The 26,956-nt window shown below is 38.5% G+C and overlaps 1 protein-coding gene and 1 long non-coding RNA gene across 2 annotated transcripts in view; both read right to left on the bottom strand.

Annotated features, from left to right (window-relative positions):
- Positions 1-648, bottom strand: part of LOC148657502 (uncharacterized) — a 29,059-nt gene extending 28,411 nt beyond the window's left edge. The window contains exon 1 of the long non-coding RNA XR_015940985.1: positions 183-648. This is a non-coding gene — a long non-coding RNA (uncharacterized LOC148657502). The remainder of the gene's footprint in view (positions 1-182) is intronic.
- A 5,909-nt stretch (positions 649-6,557) lies between these two features.
- Positions 6,558-26,956, bottom strand: part of paxip1 (PAX interacting (with transcription-activation domain) protein 1) — a 32,503-nt gene continuing 12,104 nt past the window's right edge. The window contains exons 7-21 of the mRNA XM_088643865.1: positions 23,208-24,138; positions 22,406-22,500; positions 21,963-22,058; positions 20,675-20,812; positions 18,904-19,025; positions 15,680-15,864; positions 15,091-15,134; positions 13,864-13,931; positions 13,228-13,330; positions 11,979-12,147; positions 10,685-10,785; positions 9,403-9,537; positions 8,416-8,491; positions 8,275-8,333; positions 6,558-6,923 (exon numbers count right to left, since the gene is read on the bottom strand). Coding sequence (XP_088499991.1) covers positions 6,906-6,923; positions 8,275-8,333; positions 8,416-8,491; positions 9,403-9,537; positions 10,685-10,785; positions 11,979-12,147; positions 13,228-13,330; positions 13,864-13,931; positions 15,091-15,134; positions 15,680-15,864; positions 18,904-19,025; positions 20,675-20,812; positions 21,963-22,058; positions 22,406-22,500; positions 23,208-24,138 — 2,340 coding nt within the window. The 3' untranslated portion in view covers positions 6,558-6,905. The remainder of the gene's footprint in view (positions 6,924-8,274; positions 8,334-8,415; positions 8,492-9,402; positions 9,538-10,684; positions 10,786-11,978; positions 12,148-13,227; positions 13,331-13,863; positions 13,932-15,090; positions 15,135-15,679; positions 15,865-18,903; positions 19,026-20,674; positions 20,813-21,962; positions 22,059-22,405; positions 22,501-23,207; positions 24,139-26,956) is intronic.

Genomic DNA, 26,956 nt, shown 5'->3' with positions numbered 1-26,956 from the left:
AAGGCTACAGGAGCTCCGTAAATACAGAGTGTTGTGTTCGCTACCGAAGCACATTCGCTACAGTGCAAAGTGGAGCGAAACATACTGTGACAAATTCGCCAACAGTTTGATAAGTTTGATTGCCTTTTTGATAGTTGTACTGTTTCAGCGAGCAAGATTAAGCAAAGAGACCGACAACTTACCGTTACCACAAGCCATGGGAGCACAATTATTGTTTGTACATTTCGCATTCAAATCTGCAATGCTAGCTTTCTACGCGAAAAGGGGAAATGTAGAACAGCATTTCAAAACGGCACACAAAACGTACGATGTGGACTTTCCCGTTAAAAGTGAGCTACGGAAAAGAAAATGGAAAAATGTAAATCAACTTAGCAGCAGTTTGTTTTCACGAGGCCTACTACAAGAAGGAAAGCGGCAGTGAACGCATCGTTCCGTGTGAGCCACGTCCTGGCTCAACACAACAAGTCATTCAGGGATCGAGAAGTAATTTGTAAAAAAATAGCGTTTGCTGAGACTTGCTGTTTGGACATTTCAAAAACAAACATTTTTGGCAAGGTTCAGACAGCTGATAATTTGTTTCGCTCCACTTTGCACTGTAGCGAATGTGCTTCGGGAGCGAACACAACACTGTATTTACGGAGCTCCAGTAGACTTTTTCCCCAGTGTCAGCAAATTTGCCTGAAATCAAAGACTTTCTCAAGTCGTCTAAACATCGTGAATACGCCCAATTAGAGGATGACCAGTGGCTTCTGGATTTAACCTTCCTCACAGACTTGTCTGAACTGCTGAATGAGCTGAATGTCGAGCTGCAAGGACAAAATAAAAACGATATCGACATGATCAGCAGTGTCAACACGTTAAAAAAAATTACAAGTGTTCTCAAGTAAGCTTCTCGGTGTCAATGCTCACATTAAGGAAGGATATTCTTTTTTTCTAAAATAGGAAACATTACTTGTTCACTGTAGCATGAGTCACTTGCTTTTATGTGCTGTAATTTTAGTGATGGGTATCGTTAATGTACTGATGTGTCCACAGTCTGTTTTCCCTATATTACAGCTTCAAATTCACACTGGTAGATCGCGCTGGACTGGCAAATGAAAAAAGTAGATCTTACCTTAAAAAAGGTAGGGCACCCCTGCTCTATACAGTATATCTCAGGGTCCACAGACCTCACCCTGGAGAGACATAGTTCCATTGTAAATGGAACAAGACTAACCTAAGTTGCAAACATGTTGCAGGAAAGTACAATTATAATCACAGGAAATGCCCATTTCAATTTGTCTGTAAATATCAGTACAAACAGAGACCATATTACATTAGAGGTTAGACACCCTACAAACACAGATACTGTATGTGGAACTCTACCCATTGTTTTCAGCTGACATTTTCATTTTGTTTTCTTCAGGGAATAAAATCAATATAGAAACTTTTAATTTCAACAGTTCTGTGTGTAGTGCAAGAATTCATTTCCTCTTACTTGCCTACATTGTCCTGTGAGGGGCAGATTTTAGAGGCAGATTATACTGTATATGAAGATTACGGACTATCTGAAATGAAAGACAAAGGATAAACCAGAAAACTATTTTCTGTATCCATCCCATCATTTTTCTAACAAAGTCCACTAATTAAGGGTTGTGGCGGAGCCAAAGCCGATCACAGCACGCAACACATCCAGGTAGATTCCAACCTGTACGGGATGCCAGTCCATCACAGGACACACACACAGACACACTCACACCAGGGCCAATTTTCCCAGAAGCCATGTAACCTACCAGTATGTCTGTGGACTGTGGAAGGAAACTGGGGTACCCAGAGGTAACCCACACGAATACAGGGAGAACCTAGAAATTCCACACAGACAGTACCCCCAGACAGCTGGGGACACCTGCTGACTGTGCCTGTGTTTGTTGAGAGTTGGCACAACATCCCGAGAGGTTAGAAGGGTCAGAGTATTTAATCGACTCTGAAACTGTCTTCACCTGGCTTAATTTCAGGCCTAGCGAGTCAATCAAGGTTTGAGGCCCTAAAAAAAGTAGTGATGAATCCACTGGAAGGGCACCCAAAGTTTTGCACATGCCACATTCACTGTTTTCTTTTTTTCCCAATCTGAAAATTCAGAAAATATACAGTATTGTAATTGTGCATTTAAATGTGCAGAAATATGTGATGTTTAAGCTTGTACCCTGCAGAGGCTGTTACTTTCTTTTCACTTCACTTCAGTGAAACATGCAATTTGACCAGGGGTGCCCACACTTCTGCATACAACTGTATATTTGCATTTTTTTTCACACATAAATGCAAATGACCAGTTACCACTCAATCATACTACACCAGGGTAGTATCTCTCAGCTCATTTACAGGGTAGTTATATATGATTATTAATCCAGTCCTGTTTATATTTACAATGATTTATGTGTTTTGTATGTGATGTAAATACTTCTAATTTTCATTTTTAGGCAGCCCTTTTTTCATCCTGTCACAAATTCCCAAACCAGTTATCAGGTTATTGGTCTGTATTTCCAGTTTTTAGGTGGAAGCAGTGTGTACCTTACTGAGGACAGTAAGTTACATAAACAATATAGAGAACCTAGGCCCTCCAGGATGAGGAATGAACATCTCTGCTCTGCACAGCAGTGTTCTGAATACAGAACACAGTGTTTTTGTTCTTTAAAGGAACACAATTTAAATGGGGAAGAATGATAATGAATGATTATATATCTAACATATTATTACACATTTGAGATTTTCTAGAAGATCAATTGCCACCTGATTTTAAAAGTTTAATAACCACCCTTTCCAGCTTAACGTTTATGTTATGAATGAAAATTTGATCAGCATAAAAGAAATGTAATACCTAGATCATCTTACCTGTTTTAAAATCAATGAATTGTCAGAACAGTGTCAAAGGTAACAGTTAATGCCACAACTAGAACAATTTTCACAAAGTATATATATATTTTTTGTTCATTTATGAACAAATTTGATAATGATAAACTTGGAAAATGAATACTGTTTGAAGGGACTGATTTTCTCACACTAATGCCTTTCAGCCGAGATTAAAGTAAATATTGAATTATTAAACATTAAAATTTATTTCACTGACCCTGAAAAGTGACTTTTTTTTCTTAGTATTTTAAATACATACAGAGCTTATATCAAAACAACAGGCTAAAGGAAATTAATGTACAAGTGACATTTTTTTAGGATGCAGCTGTTGGGTGCAAGCATTTTGAATTTCAATGCCATGACTCAGAATTTCAAAATAATAAAAATTCAATTGTTTACTAAAACGTATACTGGATTAAATTTTAGGGTGTGTCAGTGGTTAGCATTGTTGCTTTGAAGTGCTGGGGCCCTGTGTTCAAATCCAGCTGTCTGTTTGTAGGTTCTCACCATGTTTGCATGGATTTCCTCTGGGTGCTCCGTTTTCTTCCCACAGTCCAAAGACATACTGGTAGGTTAATCGTTTTTTGGCAACACTGGCCCTGGTGTGAGTGTTTGTGTCCGTGTCTGCCCTGCAGTGGACTGGCATCCTTGCCCAGGGTGTATCCTGCCTTGCATCTGTTGCTTGCCTGGATAGCTCCCCCACGACACTGCATAGAATAAAGCTGTTCGAAGATGGAGAATACATTTTCATTAATACCAGGAGAAATTTAGAAACAGCTTTGAACATCATGACAAATGATTTACCTTGCCTCATACTGTTAAGGTATTTATTTGTGGTGCATTACCTGTCGAGATATTAAATTTGAAAAGCTCTCATTGCTGAATTCTTTTTGTGGTTCTTTCAAAATCGCTTATGTGGCTCATCGCTTACAGGCTGTACCTATCAGAAACTAAAGGAACACTATCCTGTCAGGATTGTGACCTTTTCAACCTCCCGTTAGCAACCTACAGAGGAATAAATGATTTCACACGCTGGCCTGCTGGACCACTTCATCACTGTCACTTCACATTACCTGTGCAAACTTTAATCTCCCAGCCCCCTTCACCTCTGTGCGGCCAGTGTCGTGTAAATACTCGCAGAAACCTAATGACCACCCCAGGCTGCTGTGAATGCAGCAAGTCAGAACAAGGATTTAACACTTATCAAACCAGATGCTTTAGTCCCGATAACCCATTGAAGAAATTCATGTTTGGTGAATGCGAGGACATTTATTCACAAAACAATGCCAACATTAAAAAAAAATAGTATGCAAGCAGATCCCTATGAGACCCACAGCCAAAAGTGTGATTTCACAAAAGAGAATGCTGCTAATCACTTGCCACTTACTAGCACAACTTTATGTATCACAGGAACAAGTCATAGGTTTATTCCATGCTGAAAAGACAAGAAAAGAAACACAACGTTTCGGGTGTGGAGCCTTCTTCGGGTGTCAACACACCCGGACACATCCAAAGAAGGCTCCACAGCCGAAACGTTGTGTTTCTTTTCTTGTCTTTTCAGCATGGAATAAACCTACTACTTGTTCCTGTGATACATAAAATTGTGCTAGTAAAGTAACTACTTTATGTATCACATACGTAATGCACAGGCTACACAACTACATTTAAATTAAAACCATGCTTTGTTGTTTAGACAGTATTTGTTCATTGTACGCTAATTAGTCTGTTCCAAAATGTCCTAAAGGCACACTTCCAATGTGTCACACATATAAGTGTTTTTTTTTTTTACAAAGGACATTCATCCCTTCATTCACCTTCAATTCAATCGTGACAAGCAAAATTAGGTCAACAAGAATATGATTTTTATGGATATGACTGCTTACCTAGGAGAGACCTGTTAAAAGATTTGTAAAAAATTGTTACTAAACTACACTTAACTGGTTGTAATCTAACTCATAACTACTTTAATACTGATTTTGATTGATTCAAAAGCATGTAATACTTTTTAACGTTTATGTTTTGAATCTTCAAAACCTTAACATATTTACAGACCTTGTATTAGGAATCATGGCAAAAACAATTCAAAATGAGTGCCCCTCATATGCAACTAGACAATGGAGAAGATGAGGTCACTGCTTATTTCCTCAACAGTATAACACAACAAATACTATTGTGCCTCGAAAAGGTTAAAAATGATATTGCAGTAGTTCTCAGGCAGAGTCACTGGTGAAATCTATCAGCTTATCAAGACTGTATTATGCTATTGCATGATAACACAAATACTAATCAAATACCACTCAGCTTCCACAGTGAAATAAAAAATAACTGTTTGTTTATTCCTGCAAGCATTTAGCTTGAAAAAAAAATAACAGAGAAACTATGATCACTGCTGCTATATTTGAATAAAGATGAGGTTTAATTTATTTGTTGGCAGACAAGTTTCACATTGAGTTTTGGGAATCACAGTTTTTGAACTAATTTGTTTTTTAACAATATTTGTTTTACACATCAAAACCAAATAAAATCCCATACAAACGATAGCAATTTCAATAGTCCAAAATAGCTTTCAAATTTTCAAAGCTCAAAATTGTAGGTGAAGGAGCTTTTTCCAAAATGACTTTAGTGAGGCAACCTTATTATTTTTTGTACATTCAAGGGCTCTACCCAAGGCAATACATCACAGGTGGAGTTGGACAAGCTTCAATTTTCTCTAAGCACTGTGTGCTTTGACATTTCCTTAGGAGTTCCAATTCAATAGTGTCATTTAGGAAAATAAGCCAAGGGATACACAGCCACTTCGTTACCTGTGTAAGCTTGCGATTTCTCACAGCATTAAAAGAGCATTAGTCAGTGAGGACGACAAAGAACTAATCTCCTTAATGCAATAAAATATCTTCGACTCCAAAGTAACATCTATATAAGCAATGTAGAATTATGTATCAGAACAGAAAAAAGAAAAAACAGAACGCAAGTACAAGTAACAAAAACAGCTACCTTATCCATATTTGGAGATTTGTTAATGTGACATATGAACTAGGGGGGAACACTGCACTCACTGTATGTTGAATTTTTAGACCCGTCTTTGAGAATGAATATTTGAGGGGCATGGTGGTGAAATGGTTACCATAGCTGCAGCACAGCGCCGAGGCCCTGGGATCAATTCCTTGGCCACTATTTTGAACGCTCTCCTCATGTTCACACAATCATCTTGTTGGTGCCAGTATTTACATTTGTACGATTTTGAGTTAACTGGTCAAATAGCCTACACGATAGGGTACAGTTCTCAAAACGGCTGACCCCCCCCAGCTAGAAAAATAAATCCAGCAATTGTTCACGTGCCAGCAGAGAAGTGTTTCTTGGCAATGAAGTCGGGTTCAAGGTTCCAATTCGACTACAACACTTCATAAGACAGCTGTGAAAAAGATGCAGGACCACTTGTGTCTGAGATATGAAGTTGCTGGACAACCTGGGCTTTGGCATGAGTAGGTTCAAACAAGGGAGAAGATATGCCCTACAGTCTCAACGGGTTTCCACTGTTCTCAAGTCTAAATCCAAGGAAAATCTGTACGTGAAACAAAACTTTCAATATTCAAACAACATGTGTCTTGAATACGCAAAAGCAGATGCAGTGGGGGAATCCTCAAGCTGCTTTAAAAAGACGCAATAGAGCATTTAACAAAGACTTTAGCAACTTTATTCCAAAATAGGGCACGAAACAGTAAAACATATTCAATTAAAAACTGTACAGTAAAAAACAATTTAAGATGGTAGCCCTTAAAAATAACATTATTTTTAAAGTTCCACACCTTTTCATATATTTTTTTTAAATATACTCCTTATCAGCTACCTTAATGACAAAATGTACTAATAGTGTACAAAAACTTTCAAAGTGACACAATTGTACTTCTTCAACAACTTGGAACTTTCCCAGCATAAAGTGTCTGTGAAGGAAGCTTTATTATTTTTTGTGTGATTTGTCTCTTCCCCTTCTTCTCTCCTCTTCAGCCGAAGGTTGGGAATCACGTGAATTTATACGTAAGACAGTTAAGGAACGTTCCGCAACAGAACACTAAAATAAAAACAGAACCTGCAACAGGGACATGCTGTAACATTGGCTAACTGTGGCAATGTTTGACAAGTGGGATGTTGGCCAGAAACACATACTAAAATCATTCAATATAATTCAATCTCATAGCATTGAATTTTAGTGTAAAAAAACTGTAAAGAAGAGTGTTTGTAAGCCAGTTTCAGTGCTGTAACACATTATGCCTGTGCTGTGACAACTCTTTACCCATCAAACACATTGCTAGGGCTTTCCAAGCTATCTGCTGGTGTCTTTGCAGCAGTGGTAAAAACAACACACCAACCTCTACAATAGCTTGTAAAAGCTGTATAGATAGGGCGTCACGGTGGCACACTGGGTAACACTGCTACCTCCCTGGGGTCCCGGGCTCAGACCCAGGGTGCTATGTGCCTGGAGTTTGTATATTCCCCTCTGTGTTCGCGCGGGTTGCTTCCAAGAGCTCCGGTTGCCTCCCACAGTCAAAAACATACCAGCAGGTTAATTGGCTTCGGGGAAAATTGGCCCTAGGTTTGTGTGTGTGCATGGCTGTCTGCCCTGAGATAGACTAGCATCCCATCCAGCGTGTATCTTGTCCTCGGATGGACAGAATGGATGGATGAAAGACAGATATATACAGACAGATGACAACGTAGCAAATTAAAAGCTTGAATCTTACAGATGTCTCACTGACTTGTGTGATCCTTTTTGTCCTGTCAGTGAGACGCCAGTCATGCCAACTAAAAAACAGCTGCAAATATAAGGAGAGAAATGAAGCTGAAAAAGACTCAGGTGTCTATGCTGCCATCATTCTCAGCTTTCTAGACTTGGGGTCAGCAATGGACAGCATGCAAGCCACTCTTTGCACACAACATGTTTTTAGTGGAATGTGCAAAGAGAGGCTAATTAACAGCAAAGAAAAAAAAGGATGGCACTAGACTCTCTTGATTCTCAATAAAGTTTATGATGTCACAGATCACATTTCCTGCACCGACGTGGAGGGTCAATCATTGTGGACAAAATAGCAGTTCCCAAGAAAGTGATGTTAGACGTACACTCATTTCATCCCTCTTGGAGAGAAAAATACAGATTTGTTCAACAACAAAGACTGTACTGTTTGTGATCTGTGTTGTGAGAGCATTGTTTGCGATGCATCAAATTGCATTTTAAGAGAAAACGTGAGAATCCTTTCAAGGATTAGATGGAAAAGGCAATGAGATGCGAAAACAAAACCCCCGAAAGAGAATGAAGAATGTGGGAGCAACCAAGGAACAGATTGAATACACCGATTTGGCGCCTCATTGTAAGCATATTTATAAAGGATATGTTTCGTAATCCAAGGTCTGTGTTAGCACTCCTGTCAAGATAAACTCTGCATTATGGACATCTGAAACAAAAGAACTGCAAAATGAACTGGGGAAACGCCAAGTGAAGTAACTGAAAAATACAAAGAATTAATCTATATTTACCTATATTCTTGGCAAAATACTCTCTGCACAAATGAAGATCGTTTTCACAGGATATCAAAATTATCTCCGGTAAACTCTAAAGATGAGAAGAAGAAAAGCATTTAAAATATCAATCTTATGTAATGCATACTTTTACCAACCATATGTTATGTATTGCTTACTAAACTGCAGACCACACAGTGAAATGAGCTTTCAAGAGCAACCATTAATTACACAACCTTCATTAAATTCGTTGACGGTGGTATCATTGTAATATCTGCAGGAAAAAGTCAAATTTATGAACTTTTTTTCTGTGCTCTGCACCTGTATTACCCAAGTATAACAAAATACATGCATATGAAAATATGAGTTTGCAAGTTTGCACATGTGAAGGAGATATACAGGGCTCAGTGAAATACAGATTATTTATGTATTCATTTATAATATATATTATTATGAAATACAGCAGGCAGGTCACAAAGGAAAGTCACATTGGCATTCAGGGCCCATCTAACACATCCAGCAGTAATAACAATAAAACTGCCTGGAAGAGGCCTTAGCAAAACACAGAATTGTTAAGGAAGTGCTCACAGGCCTCCAGACACATCCATATGTTAACATATAATATTATATAATGATAATATCTTCACTACCTAAGTCATTGCATTACAATCTGTAAAACGTATGCTTTTTCATTTGGATCCAGCAAAATGTTCCAAGGTTCTCCACGCACGTTTCAATAAAGGAAAAACAATTGCGTATAGCAGCAAAAAATGAACGTTTTGCTTCAAACACTTAAGTGCTCGGTTAAATTCTGCACCATTCAAACAATAATAATAACAACCTTTATTTTATATAGCACCTTTAAAAGTAGCATCTCAAGGTACTCTATAGTAGGTGTAAAAAACAATTATAAGAACAGCAAATCACAGGATTGGAACATAAGAAACATGCGGAAAAAGGAGTAGCAGAAAATATGTGGAGAAGAAACACTTCTAGAAATCCTACCTTATTTTGCTTGTGTTCCATGATTTTACGGAAGGAAGGCTGCTTTGCCAACACTTTGCCACCTGCACATTCCACAATGGATTTCATTGTTGTGAGGCTTGGGCAGATTCCTGGAGTTATATAGAAATACTTCCCCTTGAACAACAAAATGAAAAACAGCTCATCTGTAGATTAACAATTTCCCTTTTGCTACTCTTGCTTTACTTACTTTGAGAACTAGTCTACATGTGTATGAGTACAAACTTCAGACTTACAGTCTTCAAAATACATTTTTATCCCTTGTTTCATCGTACTACTAGTACATTCTACTAGTAATAATAATGTAACAGGACAAACTTTATTCAACTGGCATACATGGTTATATGGTAGTTAATACTGCTGCCTCACAGTTTTTGAAACCTGGGTTCGAGTCCAGACTTAAGACTTATGCTTGGAGCTGATGTGTTTTCTCTGTGCTTGTGTGGGTTTTCTCCTAGTGCTCCGGATTCCTCCCACAGTCCAAAAACATGATGGCTAGGTTAAAGGTTAAGGTTAGGCCAGGTTAAAAGGTGATGCTAAATGACCATACGAATACATGCATGCCTGATGGACTCAGTGAACCTGCCTTGAGCTCTGTACTTCCATAAAGACTTGGGGCTGTTGCAACCCTTGCCAGGAAGATGAAGCATTTTGAAAACATATGAAACTCTGCAATCAAATGTTTAGCCCCCTTTCAGTACACAGAGTGAACTGATCTGAGTCACTTAAGACAAGGTTTTATTTTCAAGAAGTGATTTGGAAGGAAAACTAGGAGACTGCAATTACAGCAGATTAAAAGCAGACCAGTTAAAGAGGGATTTTTAAACAAAATACTTAATTTTAAGTTACATTAGATTACAGCAAGTTAGATGAAGGCAGTGTGGAATTTTATGTTTTGTGCATGCTAAACTAAAACCTGACCTTTTGCGCGCCATTAAACATTTGTCCTTTGTTCTCTCCGAACAATACAAAGAAAAACGTTTTAATCCTCAAGGGCCCATAAAATGTATGTACTGTTCTCTCTAAATTGTTGCCAATTCCCAGTTGAGCGCAGCCACAAAGATCTTGATAAGCTTCATGCATTCACGAAGTTTCCATTACAGAACCTACTCCGGAACAAGTTCATTATCGGACATCAAACCCAAAACGACAGATGTCCGCAGTCGTTCTTCTCGGCCAGCGCGCGGACAGCGGTGTCCGTCTTTGACGCGCACCCGCCGGGGGTTTGCCGGCTGGTAGCGAGGGCAGCGACGAGGACCCCTACCTTGAAGAGAGGAGCCGAGTGCGCCCTCTTCAGCGACTCCTCCAAGCTGAAGCAGAACAGCACCTCCGCCTCCGCATCCCTCAGCACGAAATTCTGCTCATCTGGAAAGAAAGAAATAACGGAAATCTTTCGAAGGGGATATCGATCAAATTACTCTTCGGAGCAGTCAACCATGCTCCCTCAGTTTAGTTTTCTGGACAGCTGTTGTTAACACGGGGGTCTCTTCCCCCCCCCCCACCCCCCAACAGACTTGTATGACAAAAACGCAAACCTAACATACAGATCCAACAGACTTTAACAAAGCGTAATATTTAAGTTTAACTAACACAAATGAAAATTCAATTAAAGTGTTTTTCCTAACTAATTTCAGGAGTAATCAAGGAAGTGCTTAATTGTACTCTAGAGGATAAAGATCTTAATGATTGTTTTATTAGGCTGGACTAATTAAGGTACTGACTACAAACTTTGAAAATATAGATACTACTTTTAGAATTAAAACATCTTGTATTGCTTTTAGTGCGTTAAACCTAATGTCTGAATTGCACTGTACTTTTTCCTCTCTCTGCATGACCTCTTATATCACTGGCACAAAGCCACTACACTGCTATTATTAAGAATTCTCATTATATGTCACTATATTAACTCATCCCACCTCTGCCATTTTACTTCATGAAATAGTCCCTCAACCCATAAAAACACCAAATAACTGTCCCGTATACATTTTTTTTGTTTTATTTATGTAAAATAAAACCTGTACGTAATATAAAATCTGAGCACACTCTGTCTTCTGGAGTGAATTTTATGCTGTTGATTGAGCCTTTGGGATGATGGTCAGTTTTGAGAACGTTTTTTTCCTGCCTGCTAATACAGCTGATACAGCTGAGTATTGATTTTACTCTCCTCTCTGATGAGTAGCTGGAGAGGTAATTTCACCGCTACACTCACAGTATCTACTTTTGCCACAGCAGCATTTGGACATTCTTACTATGGCTGGAAGAACATTAATTACTTTTACACTGCAGTAAGTTATTAGACTTTTTTAAAGAATAATGTAATAGTTTCACATCAGTATTTGCCCTTTGTGACTGTTGGTGACTAATATTTTATAAATCTATTTAACTAAGCTGGATATTGCATGCTTTATGATTTATTCACCTATTATATTAAAAAGTCCCCTAAAAGGTTAATATCTAACAGAGAATATTCGATTGATTTTACATATTGATGTGTAAAAAATAAAATATAATAAGGAGGTTGCTATACAATAATTAATAAACTAATCTGCTGTACATACCAACAAATTTCTGGGTTTTCCAACTTTCCTCTAACCACTCCGGAGTCACTATGTGCTTCACAATGGACACAGCTGTGAGAAATTTCACTGTTCGTGTCACTTTGCTTGCGATGAGATGGGTACACTTCTGCACGCACTCCGCCACCTCACCGCCAAGAACATACAACTTCTGGAGAGAAAAGAAAGACCTGCAGAATTAATAATCTCACATGATTAGAACTGAATAGGACACACCCATCTGTCAGGTATCTTAAGAGATGATACAAGTAATAGGTTTATTCCATGCTGAAAAGAGAAGAAAGAAACAATGTTCCGGCTGTGGTATCTTAAGAGATGACACAAGTAATAGGTTTATTCAATGCTGAAAAGAGAAGAAAGAAAACACGATGTTTCGGCCGTAGAAGGCTCCACGACTGAAACGTTGTGTTTTCTCTCTTCTCTTCAGCATGGAATAAACCTATTACTTGTTCCTTTGCAGCCTGCGCATGCTGACGCAGCTACCCACCTGAATCTCTTAAGATTCTATTTGGTAAATCTTTGAATATCAATATCCAAGAAAAGCATTAAGAGGTCCCTGACAATCAACATTATCTAGCCAAAGAGAGTAAAGTTTTCCTTTTAATGCTGCAAAACTACAGCTGCCTAAAAATGGAGGCATTTGCAAATATTTGCGGTTTTACTTCTATATATCAGCAACGACCTTTTCAGAACAAAAATCCCTAACTAAACTTTTCTACAGGTGGAAATCTTGAAAGAACCAGCGGCGAGCTGTCAACAGACTCCTAATTCTCACGATGAAGTCACAGCACACAAGAGCTGAGGGACACTGTTCTAATCTGGCTGTCTTACTCTAAAAGGCAATGCCTAGTGATATTGAAAACCTAATTCGGGCCTTCTTGCTGAATATGGACTGCACTTCGCATATTGTAATGAATGCCTATCTTTTTACATAGGAACGTTAATTTAGGCTAGAAAATAGAAACCTGGACCTGGCGTTTCTGTTGACAAACGTCACCAGAGGCAATGTAGAACACAGAGACTTTGGGCAACTTCAGCTACCAAGGTTTGCAAATGCTTTTTAAGTATTGATAAATCGTAAAAACTCCTTGTTTAGGCTTTTGGGATGTGGCAACTGTAAGGTGTGTGTATTCAAATCTTTTGTAATAGAAATCCCTGATGCTTAACTCTGAACTCATCGTGCTTAAAACTGGTAACACTTTACAAGAAACACTTTAAGAAACTTAGTTACCTTTATATACTGTTGAACCTGCGCTGGTTCAAATCCAGTGAAGAAAACGGCGGGGGTAGATTCCGGTGGTAGTTTTTTAGTTGGAGTTGGCAAATCTTCAATTCTGTAATGACAACACTGTTCTGAGTTGGGCGCTGACTATTATATTTCACTAGCAATACTGTCAAAACGTATTATTGTTATACAAGAATTAAAAGGGTATGAATGGCCAAATACACACAATAGGTGCAGAATGTACCAGAAATTCATAAAGATTAATTTCCTAATTCTGTGACATTTAAAGAAAATTAAAAATTTCATTTTATATCTAAATTAAAATGCTGCTTCACCGGTTACCAAAAACAGCTTTTTATACTATTTTGTTGCTATTGAAAGTAAAAAAAATAAAATAAACAAAGATAGGTTAGAAATACTGTTCTAGCATACAACATACACTTTGAAGAAATTCACATAACAAAGAAAGTAAACTTGCTCACCCATTCATTCCAGATCAGAAACGATTGATTTAACTGAATGATTTACACATTATACTCAAGCGTAGTACATACCAGCCCTAGATCAGCTCTATCAATGCCCATTGCTATACAGTGCATGTTTGTGAGCAGACTCACAACCTTCCAGGACTGTTTAACTCACCTTGGCTTTTTTGCGGGAGGTTGTGGGTTAGGTTCACTCTGTCTCTGCTTCTGCTGAAGCCGGATGGTCTGTTGTTAAAAATAAAGAAGCTAAATGCCTTTTGTAAACCACGTTATATGATTCAGCTAACGTGTAATAGGTGAATTCAATATCAGTTCATTCATTGGATTAATCCCATTGGTGATATGGTACTAACCAAATGAGTTATATGATACATATAAGTTATTTTACACCTAAATTAACATTTATAGCCTGACTACTAGAATGAACACAAAAATCTAACTTAGAAATAGTAATATTATGAGGAAGACACGATCATTTTAAAGAATATGGCATATAAGATCAAGGCACGTACAATTCTATGCAACTAAAATTGCAAGAGATTTACCACTGTCCGAAACTGAAGAACAACTCAAGCTAAGGTTTTTGGGAACACAGAATGTGCAGAATGATTAAGACGCGCTCTGGAGCTCATGAATTAAAGAAGAGGATTCCAGTCCTGGTCTCAGAGGGCTGGAGCCGCCGGAATGTCATAAAGGTCGTTTTTAAAGCACTAGCACCTCTTAAGCAGGGAGAAGTTATTTAAATGGTTCGGATGAATAAAAAATGAACCGATTTAAGTTATTAAAACCTGAGCAGGAAAGCAAATCTACAGGACCAGATTGGAAATCCCTGTAACACAGCCTCTTTTATCAACGAGAATAAGACAACTCAAGTTTGGATATTTGTTTAGATGTAACAATGTTGATCGATACCAGTTTCTCACACAGCAAACACTTCTTAAATCACAAGGCAAACACTATAATGCGTTTGTCTAGAAGACCTTATGAAAAGTATTTTCTGAAGAAGTGCAATATTCCAATAAAGCAAACAGTCGCTGTGCTTTGTTTTGGTCTGAGTTCTTCATTTCTTGATACGTCATTAAAAAAAACAAGATAAATGACAGCATTTTTACATTTTATACAGAAAAATACCAAAACCATAGAAGGGTTTCCGAACGAAACAAAATCATATTGGTTTAGATTTTTTTCCCCCAAAAGTTCAGAACATTGAAATTACAATCTTATCATGAACTAATAAGCCAGAACCAAAAAGCCATTTAGACCTCTTGTATGCACAAGGAAGAAAAGTGCCATCCATTAGTGATTATGTAACCGGTTTATAAATCTTTATCCTTAACCATGTATCCTTCTGCTGTGCATGAAAAAAAACAAAGATAATACTTACAACCAGGACATCTGGTGAGATCTTCAAAGGTCCTTGCCATGCCGCTGGAGGACAAAGTTATATCTCATTACCACCCTGAAATTCCTGACATTTTACTTTTATATTGTACACACGGTAGCTCCCAGCAGGAATGTTTCTACCAAAGAAGACATGTCTGTCTAATGAACCTACTGATTCTTTTTATTAAAAAAAAGAACAAGGACAAAAATATAAGGGAAATGATTTTCAAATGGAACAGATTGTTTTTATCAGGCGTCCCTGTTTTGCGGTTCAGCAATAAGGGAAGAAAAAACGGGATCCATTTGGGAAACGGGAGAAAAGTTTTTCCTTAATTTAAAAAAATACATATATATAAAAAACCCTGAGGGAGCTGTACTGCCATCAAGCACTTTTTCTTAATGGTAACATCATACAAGCTGAACCACCAGCTGCAACGCTACTACAAGCTCTAGTCCCTTTTAAGAATACTGAATTGTTTTATCTTATATAGATTATAATCTTATTTTATAGTCATCTTTTATTGGGGGAAAAAAGGCACCAGTTTTTTAAATTACAAATGATAAGCAGTCTCCATTATCCAAAATCTTACCCAATAAATTCTGTACCAAATGCTGATTTGGTGCCAGAGGGTCCTGAAGGTTAAAAACTGAATAACGGCTGTGCTGGATCTGGCGCAGAGCTTCGAAGTTGCCAAGAAGAATATCGCAGAGCCACTGAGCGTTGACACAAGGTATCCTCCATTCTTTGGCTTTCTCGTATTTTAATCCACTGGGTCTGCACAGAACAAAAAAAGTACATCATAGCCAAATCTACCAGGAATCTCTATCTTGATTCCTGCGCACACAATATCAGGCAAACTTTGAGTCAAACGTCTAAAGCATTTACACATGTACTTGTTGCTTAAAAGCCTGAACTACAAAATATATGTATTTAATATCACAGGGAAACATCTGAACTGCAAATACTGCTTACACTTACACTTAAAAAGTTCTTACTCAGCAATGTTTTATTCCTATTCAGGATGAGAAATCGCATCTAGTAAAAAACCTCTGATAAGAGTCGAATGGAAAGTGACTGGCAGAACAGGCGTGAGTGCAATCCTGACATTATTTCAGCTACTGCATTCGCAGCTGCATTCTTACCCAAGTCTTCGCATTCCCCATAAAAGAGTTAACTAATGCGACACATCAAGCAGCTATTATTAACTGTGACTGCTGTTCATGTGCTGTAATATGTAATATGAACTGCTGTGCCTGTGTGTGAACGTGGATAAAAGCCCTATCGAAATTTATGATGAGGAAACACACTGTAGAAACATCTGTGTTGACCAGTAAACTAATATGGCATGAAAAATGGGACCTGAAGTCCAGTTGGAGTTTGACTGTATATACTATATTTAAATAGGAACAGGTAAAGGTTTATTCCATGCTGAAAAGAAAAGAGACCACATTTTGTGCTGTAGAACATGTCTTTTCTTTTCCCTTCAGCATGGAAGAAACCTTTACCCATATCACCCTACAACTCACAACTGGCAACCCACTGAAGCTCAGCAGATGTGAGCCTGGCCAGTACCTGGATGGGAGACCTCCTGGGAAAAACTAAGGTTCCTGCTGGAAGAGGTGTTAGTGGGGCCAGCAGGGGGCGCTCACCCTGTGGTCCATGTGGGTCCTAATGCCCCAGTATAGTGACAGGGACACTATACTGTAAACAGGTGCTGTCCTTCGGATGAGACGTAAAACCGAGGTCCTGACTCTCTGTGGTCATTAAAAATCCCAGGGCGTTTCTCGAAAAGAGTAGGGGTGTAACCCCGGTGTCCTGGCCAAATTTCCCATTGGCCCTTACCAATTATTATTATTATTATTATTATTATTATTATTATTATTACCCGTTCCTATGCATGCCGGTGCTGCTACCTACTTGAACTTATTTGTGTATATTTAAATACACTTATATTTGTCCCTGTATTTCTTGCAGGTTCAAGGTACTACATGAATCTCAAACTCACAATTGCAACAGGAAGTCATTTGCATTTGAATGCCATTGAACACAAGGCAGCCATTAACACATGACGCAACAAGTCAAGTGAATGCCACATAGAACCGCCGGAAGACAGCTCAACGGGCAGAGAGTTGCCTTTTTTCTTTGTATCGATCAGCGGGGAATTAACCTTTACTTGATCCTATGCAGCCAACACATGCTGACAATGATACCAGGAAATTCTGGAGAATAGAAAGTTAAAACTATTCAACTCCCTCCTCAATAGGTCCCATATCTGAACTTTTTTTTAATCAAATATGGAGTTGAAAGTAGGGGATGAGACCTAGATTGCTCCCCAGGTGAGCATAGTAATAACACAGAAACGCAAGAAAAAATGACAAGATCAAATGTATATTACATCAATATCCTGCTACTGTCATACTAACATGACAGATTTCACATACTGTAGGTATAAACCAGAGAGTACTTTATGTTCAAAGGTAACTAAAGTTTTAATTGTTAAATTATATAACTAACAGATATGTTCAAATTTGTGTTCAAAAATTACTTTTTTAGCTAAATTCTTATGCTTTCAATACACTGAGAAATGGAAAGCGTCATGAATATAACTCATCGTTACCCTTTATGATAATACTGTTGATTTGGCAAAGAGATCTCTGTAGTTTTTATTTCAATACAGAAAATGTAGCTCTAGCAACGTTAATGAAATAGCCCACTGAGAACCTGAACATAATACCAAGCATTTTTCATTAGTATGTTATGTCCTTTCATTTTCTTTTCTTTTCATTTTTCAGTTTTGACATTCTTATCAGGAAGAGCTTGCTGTCCTTGCCCTTTTAGAAACAAAAAAAAGTTTAAAAACAATCGTCCTTTTAACACACGGTTGGCAGTTTAGAAATACTTTTTCTAAACGTATTTGTGTTATAAAGGACACAACCACAGCCTTGCAAATTCCAACAAAATGCGATCATTTACTTTGTGATTAAAAAAGCTCTTCAAATGTATTTCAGAAATTCAGAATTCACAGAACTTACACTTTTTGAACTATAGCCACACAAAAGATAAAAGCCCCGAAAGTTACTCAATCTCTCTTTTTCACAATACTCTCAGTATCCTGTACAGTGCAGAGAACAAATTATAGCAGTAGAAGACTATAATGTTATTGAAGAGTATACTTCAGCATAACAGACAAAAAAAAAAACCCAGATTGCCAATTTTTCTACTTCTGTAACACTTTGTCCAGTAGCTGCAGGCAACTAATGTTTTTAACTGCAGGAATTGGATTTCGAGAAAAATTCCTAAGAAAAAATTAAGTAAAATTATTGATAATCAAACTATCTGGAATTAAGTTGCCTTGCTTGGTGTAAAATATTTTTTTTGCCAGTTCTTGACAGCCCAGCCGGGATTGACTTATGCTGTCAGCTCTTCATCAATGCTCCCTCCTCTGAAAACAATAAGACAGCACTTCTCAGACCTGTTTCTCAAGACACTCTACGTCTTCAGCCTGTTATTTCAACAAAACCCTTAAATACCTAGAGCTTAACTGGACTCTTCAATCATCCGCACTAAAAAACCACAAGATAAAATCAACCTTAATCTCACCTAACCAACACTAAACATAAATGTATCCTAAACATCACCCCTACTGAATATACCTGTGAATGCTTTGTTCACAGTGTGCGGCACTTCAGTTTCTAGAAAACACGTTTTCTGTATACAGGGACAGCAGCTCAAATTTAGAGCTCCTGTTGCCTGCCTTGGTGTATGTCGACCAAATTCATAGTGAATTCCTAGTATAATACAGAGAACACTTACTCTTTACAGATGAGCACAGTATTACTGCGACACAGGTAGCCTGTATATTTGGCTCCGGTCAAGTAAGCCATCAACTTGAGGTCATCCCGATCCGTGTCTATAAACCCAGTCACTGAAACGATCTGTGGGAAGATAAATATTTTTCAAATAATGTACACATTATATGTTCCAAAACAGATGATTTCTAGAATTCAAATTTTCTGGAATGTCTGATGTCAGTGTGAATTTTTTTACTCCTGTGAATAGTGGCTAAACACGTTAGGACTTTGCAGTGGGATACACATACAAAACTTGCTGTATCTTCTAAGCATGTTTGCTCAAACCTCTTTACTGCTTAAAGTCACAAATGTCACTTTCTACTCGGATCCATTCACATCTATCAATTTGTAATAAAAAAACGTAACAGTCACAGCACAAACTCCCTCACTTTCATAAAACTGGGGAATGAAAATAGAAAACAAAAAACTATAAATATAATATAGTATTATAATAAAAACACCTCAGTTTGTCTCATCTTTTTTAAATAGAGAGGCTGACAAATTTTGTATTGCAGGACTTGGGATCACTGCAAGTCAAAATATCTGAAAAATTAATGTCTCAGAGTCGGCAACTGTCAGAAAAAGGGTAAAAAAAGAGATCACATATAAGAGATGTTAAAATCATCTCATTCCAACTATCAAAAGAAAGATAATGGAAACTGTTATTCCTACTATTTCGAATAATACCACCTTATTACAGGAAAGAGAGATTGCATATAATGCCTTATTACCACAAACCAGTGAAAGTATGCTGTAGACCATTCAAAATCACATCAGTTTGCATCCATGACCCCTAAATCGAAATGGAAATCACCCCTTTGGGACAGCATAGGATTAAGACAGTCCTCAATGAGAAAACGCTAATGGAAATGTTATGATGAAACATGTAAAGAAATCATTGTGCCTGACGAACAAGCACATTTTAATTATACCAAATTATTTTTTGCAGCATTAAAGATCCATCCTAAAAATAATAGTGTTACATGTGATATAAACCGCTCTGTATTCGTGAAACAGCAAGTTGAAAAACAGCAGATTAACTATGAATGCTTGCTAATTGTTCAGCATATGTTCACATTCTATAACAAGACCTCAGAAATAGCTCAGGTCTACAGAAAATGTATCTATATTTGAGAAAATGATACTATTTAACAGTATCTGCCTGTGAATTTTAACCAATAAATGATATTACGTGTCTAGAAAATGCACTACAAAACAATGTCACACAGTAGTGACAGTAGGCATCCTGCTTTTTAGGTGCCAGCAGGAAAGAAACAAAAATTAGTTTGTGCGACAGGGACAAATTATACTTTGCACTATAATTACAGAAGAGTGAACAAATTCTAAAAATAATAATTAGCCTTTCCAATTGAATTAAAATGGAACAGAAAATGCTTAGAATGCCCCAAACTGAAACTCAATTCATGACTTTGACTCCTTTCATTAATCCCACAGGTACTTTAGGTCACTGTCCCTCAACTCAACTTTTTTCTGAATTGTATAATGTTAGCATGCCCAGAGGGGTAGGACAGCCAGTTGACCTTGGATCCATAGAGGTTGTTTTTCTCCTTACTGAGGAGTTTTTGGTTCCTCTCTCTTTCTGTATTGTAACGTCATGTATGGTCACACAGCTTTGTTAAGTGCCTTGGGGCAAATGGCGTCACGAGAGTGGCGCTATATATACGAAATAAACTGAACTGAACCGTCGCCCGCGTGCCGCGGCTCACACGTACGTGCTGAGAGCATGGCTTTCCTCCAGGGGGGAAGGCGAAAGGAAAGTGCAGCGTGCGGTGAGGCGGGACCATCTTCTTCTTCTTCAAGACCGTGTTCAGCCAGTGCGCGGTGACGCAGCGCTTTCCCTCCCTCAGAGCCTGCGGGGCGAGACAGTGGCAGGTTGAGAACGGGCCGGGCCTTAAGAATGGTTATTGGGCAAAGGAGATAAGAAAGGTTACAAACAAGAGGAGGCCATTCTGCACATCCAGCCCATCCGATAGTCAGAAGCTTACTGATCCAAGGATCTCATCCAGCCTTTTCTTGAAGGAAGCAAGAATATCACCCACATGGTTTGGGTAGCTTGTTCCTTACTGACATTTAAGGATTAGAAATAGACTCATGGAGTAGCCTGTTCATTTTAATTCTTTTTCATAATACAGAAAGAAAAATCAACAAAAGGCACCCCTCGCTATATACGTATCAAAGATCTTATCTATAAAGAGAGTTTATAAATGTCAAGGCCGCTGGTTGGATTGTGCATAAACTTTCAAAACTCACAACAACCAATTAAAAGCTCAAGTCTAGACTGGGTTTTCTATACCTCTGTGAATCTTGTTTGACATCTGTCCAGTTGACAGATGCTGTAAATCTACTGATAGAGCATGACAGGTTACAATACAAGATCAGAACAGGTTTTACCATTACCAACACAGGGAAATGCCACATTTAATCCACTTACGTTTGTTTATAAATAGGATTTTCCTTCAATCTCAGGCACAGTAACAGAGACAGGAAATTTTGGAGGCTTACAATATACTGCTGTGTAACACAAGTTAAATGGCTACACCTTTCTTCATTAAAAGAAGTTAAACAGTTCATGAGATCGCAAAGCAAAGACAGCAAAACGCCGCTTTACTGTGGTTATTCAACAACTTTTACTGGCTCAGTTTTAAAAACCAGAACCACAAAAGATGAATTTTTCAGACCCAACAGAAGTACATCCAAACAAAGGATTAAAGGATTCAAATTCAAAAGCGTAGGCTGCAAAGGAACAAGTAAGAGGTTTATTCCATGCTGAAAAAAAGAAGAAAGAAAACACGTTTCAGCCGTGGGGCCTTCAAGCTCACACCTGAAGAAGGCTCCACGGCCGAAACATTGCGTTTTCTTTTGTCTTTTTTTCCCAGCATGGAATAAACCTATTACTTGTTCCTTAGTGCTTTCTATGTTGAGGATGTCTTCTCATCATCAGTCATTCAGCATGGAAAAATATTATTTTCACTACATGATAACACAATTAATAGGACTTACCTGAACATACATGCTGCTGACTTGACTCTCACACAGCAGATGTGTGCAGCGAGGGTTGAGCGTGGAGTCAACTGTTCCCCCATGCGCTTGAATTATCTGCATAAAACAATAACATCTTGGCCATTCTGATCCAGAGAAGCATGACAAAAAGGTCACTTTGAAATCCTGCGAGAATGCACTTAATCGCCAAATCCCAGAGATCTAGTAGTTTTCGTCCATTACATTTCTTCATTTTCTTAAGCATGTCCCTGAGCACTACAGTATACCCATTTACCATTGCATTTCTTTGTGGCTCACTTAGGTTTTCCAAGATTTCTAGTTTATGGCTTGGCTTTAAAACCATTAATAAATGTTCTAATTTACCTTGATTCAACTCGTAATATATTCGCCACTAGATGTCTGGTTTACGTGATAAAAAAAAAGACATCGTTTTAGGTACTTACTCTCTTCCACGTTGCGAGTAATTGTTTGTCAGACATCTGTTCTGGATAATCAGCAATGGCAAAAACACAGCCGATTAGGAAACTCTCCTCAGGAACTAGGAAACAAAGAATTAAACAGTTGAAATAAAGCACATTTTAAACAAGGTCTGAGCTAAATGTAACAAACACAGATACTCCTTCTTTGTCATATTTGGCCTCATGCAACAATTATTCTGTGGGCCTAATCACATCTATCTAAATATCATAAACCTAATTATTTTCTTAATCCCAAAACAATAAAACAATGAAATATGCAAAAGGTTATTGACCAAAACACATTTGAGGTCAAGATTTCTGAAATTTCTGAAGATTTCTTCTGGTGAGAGGGACCACAGTAGTGAGATGGACTAGTTCAGTCTTAAACAACAAACAGAATGGGATGAGACTGTGGGAGAAGTCATCAGAAACTTCTAAATGTCAGTCTAAATCCAAAATGTCTGCTCCCAACTGAACTGCCTTCGAAGAAATGAAAGAAAATTAAACATGTCATACAGTATATTTCCAGGGCAAGCGTACAGACCTTTCTGTCTCTCCGCTAGGAAGAGCCAGTGAACCATTCCATGTGTCACAATAAGAAAGTACTATTCTGCCCATTCTGCACCACAACAGCTGTAGCGGTGGCCCTGTTTTAATACAAATCTTCTAGCACCTTGCTTCATCCAAGCTGCCAATACCAGTCCTCATGTCCATGAACTTGTAACTATAACATAAATGGATTCGAATCGATACAGTTGCAAAATTAGCATAAAATTTCTAGACTTACTGTCGACTCCTGGATCATGCCCAAAGAGCTGATTCTGCTGAAGGGGCTGCAGTGGCACCTGCTGCTGCTGCTGCTGCTGCTGTGGCTGGAGATGCTGTGTAGTGTGTGGCAACAGCTGTTGAGGGGTCTGATTCTGGAGATGTTGCTGCTGCTGATGCTGCTGCTGCTGCTGCTGCTGCTGCAACTGTTGCTGCATGTGCTGCTGCTGCAGCTGCTGCTGTAGCTGCTGCTGCTGCAAGAGATGTTGCTGATGCTGCTGATGCTGCTGCTGCAGCTGCTGCAGCTGCTGCTGCTGCTGCTGCTGCTGGTGGTTTTGCTGCTGCTGCTGCTGCTGCTGCTGCTGCAGCTGCAGCCGGTGCAACTGCTGCTGCAACGCATGCTGCTGCTGCAGCTGCTGCTGCAGCTGCGGCCGGAGCAGCTGCTGAGGTCTCAGCTGCTGCTGCTGCTGCTGCTGCTGCTGCGTGAACTGGTGGGTTTGCGGCGGTGGCGGTGGCTGTTGCGGCGGCTGCTGCTGCTGCACAAACTGGTGCTGCTGCTGACTGAAGAGCTGCTGGTGGATCTGCTGCTGGTGGGGCTGCTGTAGGAACTGGTGCGCCTGCTGAGGCGCCTGGGGGAACGCCTGCTGCGCAAGATGCTGCTGCGGCTGCTGCAGCTGCATGAGCTGCGGCGCCTGGAGGTGCAAGAGGGGGTGCTGTTGGGGCAGCTGCTGAGGGTGAAGCTGCTGCTGCTGCTGCTGCTGCTGCTGGACCTGATGCGATGGCGCCTGCGGCTGCTGCTGCTGCTGCTGCTGCTGCTGCAACAACTGCTGTGCTTCTGCCGAAAGCTGCTGCTGCTTCACTTGGTTGAGCAGGAGAGGATTTGCGTGGCCCTGCTGGCTCTGATTCGCTTGCTGTTCCAGTGATTTCGTTGGAGCTGAAAGGCTCTGTAAGATCTGAAAAGGAATTGATATTTGGGGAAAAAAAAAGAAAAGGTTTTAAGCATCAGGCTGAAATATTCCGAACTTCCAGCACTGGAAAATAAAAACGAACATCAAAATAGACCGCACAGCTTCCGCTTTCATTTCCTCTCTTCAGGATTTAATCAGCTGCAAATGTAATAAATACACACACTCGTGAACGTCTGTGAAAATCGGAACATTCCGGTAGCGCCACTTCGAGAGACGTCGGCGTCATCGTTAGGACTCCATTTTTGATATGCCACGAAGTATAAATTGTGAATTTCATTGGCGAGATTGTGAAGAGAAATAAAGGTGACTGGTACATATCGGTTTCATTTTTTTTTTTATCAGGTGTTTTGGGGTTCTTTATCAAACGAAACCGACTGCAGTGACAGATGGATCTTTGTACTAACACTCTCACAGCAAACAGAACAATGTGTTATTTGTTGGACACGACCGGAGTTGTGTGCAGGTCTCTGGAAACATATCCTGACAAAGTAGTAATTTCAACTGGTTTCACTGCATTTTGGTGTGTGTCTGCAATTGCTCTATTAGTAATTTCAGCTGCTTTCACCAAATTTCTCTATGGGTCTGCAAATCCTTTTAATTTTATAGAAACCATGAATATTAGGAAGTTCATACTCAGGTTAAAGATACAGGTGGTTAAAAAGAAAAAGAAAAACATTTTTTTAGGGACTTAGTATTACAGATATGACCTAAAAATCTAAAGCCACAGACGTAAAATAAAAACAACAGCATCAAGATAAATGCATTAATTTCATTCATTATTCCTCCACTTCTCCCGATTCTGCAGACCTCTGGTTTCTTTATCTGTTAACTACCACAATGAAATAATGTCTAAGAAGGACTGGCAGCTTGAATGAGAAAAAATTAAAGGAATTCTACAGTGTTTGACTGACTTTAGTTTCAACCCTGCGCATCTGTAATTTTCTTCCCCTAATGAGCTTTGTCAGAATCTGAAATACCAGACTAGTACAACAAACACAAATTGTATCACAAACGCAACAAAAAATATACAAAATTCCAATAAGAAAGACTAATAAGAAGTTAGTCCAATAAGAAGGAGACTAACGTGTTCAAAAATAGCTTTGCATTATCTCTACACATAGAGTAACATGTAGAAAGGCAGAACATTTCTTTCACTACTTAGAGGTGAATATATTCACTGCTATAAGCTGTGAAAGAAAAAAGCAACACATTCTATAAATCGTAACATGAATATAAAATGATTACTTAACTGTTAACATAAAATGAACAATCAAGAGACTATGTTTAAGTACAGCTAATGATTTGAAACGGACACCAATTATCCTTCTACCAACAAGATGAACAACTCAGCAATCAATCTTAAAGTGATTGCATTGCTGTCTAAAGCTGATCGTTAATAGCAGTGTGACCACTTGATTACTCGCAATGTCAGGAAAATTGGAAGTGTGAAATCAAAGCTAAACTCACTCGTGTTAATCTTCATAACAGTTTAAATGTTGCCATTTTAATGGCTCCTAATGTCAAAGTTAATGAAAGCAGACTTTAATGAAGGGTTTTCACATTTTAATTAAAATTCGCATTTTGTACGCAACCATGGACAGAAAAAAAAACATAGACAGCCATAACAGTGCCTTTAAGCACAAAACCATGACAAATTGTGAACGGGGCAGAGAATGAATTCTCTCCTCACACTCATAATTAAGACAGATTTGTTTTCAGATGCCACTATTAAGGAAAAGCAATAATCTTAACTGAAAACAGCATTATTCCTTAAAGTCATTCTAAGCACACATATTTCACTTTTACGTTAACTGAATCCTCCAATTATAGAATTACTAACATCCCGTCTTTTTGAGATTTGCTCAGACAATTTCTCAATTTTCGTGTAAGAAAAGAGGACTATAGAAGAAAAAAAATATTCCTCATTACACATGCTTTTTTAATCAACCACTAATCCACAAATAATACCTGTGAAACAAAATATTCTAAAACTTTATAAGAACAACATTTCTGGGTTTCACAAAAAGCCAAGAATGAAACTGATTTTTTCAAACATAACTGGATATACAGGACAATACTCCAATCAAAAGCAGCTCAAATAAACAACAGCTATTTCCTTCATTTTAAAATGTTTTTCAATGTCAGACAGCAGTTAGCCAAACTTCATCCTTGCATCCTTTGTTTTCCAAGACAAGCAGACATAAAAGACATAAGTACATAAAAGCTGCTGTTTATTTAAAAAAAAGATTGAATAACAAGCTATTTCTAAAACAACTTCATTTTTCTCTTAACCCGTGAACTTCACCTTGCTATGAAAATCAAGCATCCGTTTCAGTTACTTTCCATTTGCATCACTGCGAGACGTAACTGTATCCTAGGAAACAGTCAACATGGATTTAGAAAAGTAAAAGAAGTAAGTCTTGTCTACACAACTTGTTGGAGATCTTTGAACTTTTTAGAAGGCCTTTGGTTTAGTTACATAAAAGTTAATTTCACTCAAATTTCAGGTAGTTTGCATTTAGTGCAATCTGAGCATAAGGACTGAGATTAGGCAGATGGAGTACAGATGTGGGATGAATGTTCAAACTGGGTTGATACAATTTATGGAGTACCACAGGGATCAATACTAGGACCCCTGCTCTTCCTATAATAGTCAAAGAGCTGGATTCTGGTATACTTAGTAAACCAGTCAAAGTTACAGCTGATACCAAATTAGGAGTGTAATCAAACACTGTAGAAGCAGCAGCAAATGCAATTGAAAAAGATGCAGATAAAATTCCAGAGTGAGCAAACACCTACTGTA

The sequence above is a fragment of the Lepisosteus platostomus genome, chromosome 8 (assembly GCF_059453375.1).
Source record: "Lepisosteus platostomus isolate fLepPlt1 chromosome 8, fLepPlt1.hap1, whole genome shotgun sequence".
NCBI lineage: Eukaryota > Metazoa > Chordata > Actinopteri > Semionotiformes > Lepisosteidae > Lepisosteus > Lepisosteus platostomus.
Note: the sequence above shows the minus strand (reverse complement) of the source record. Positions and strands in the feature narration are given on the sequence as shown.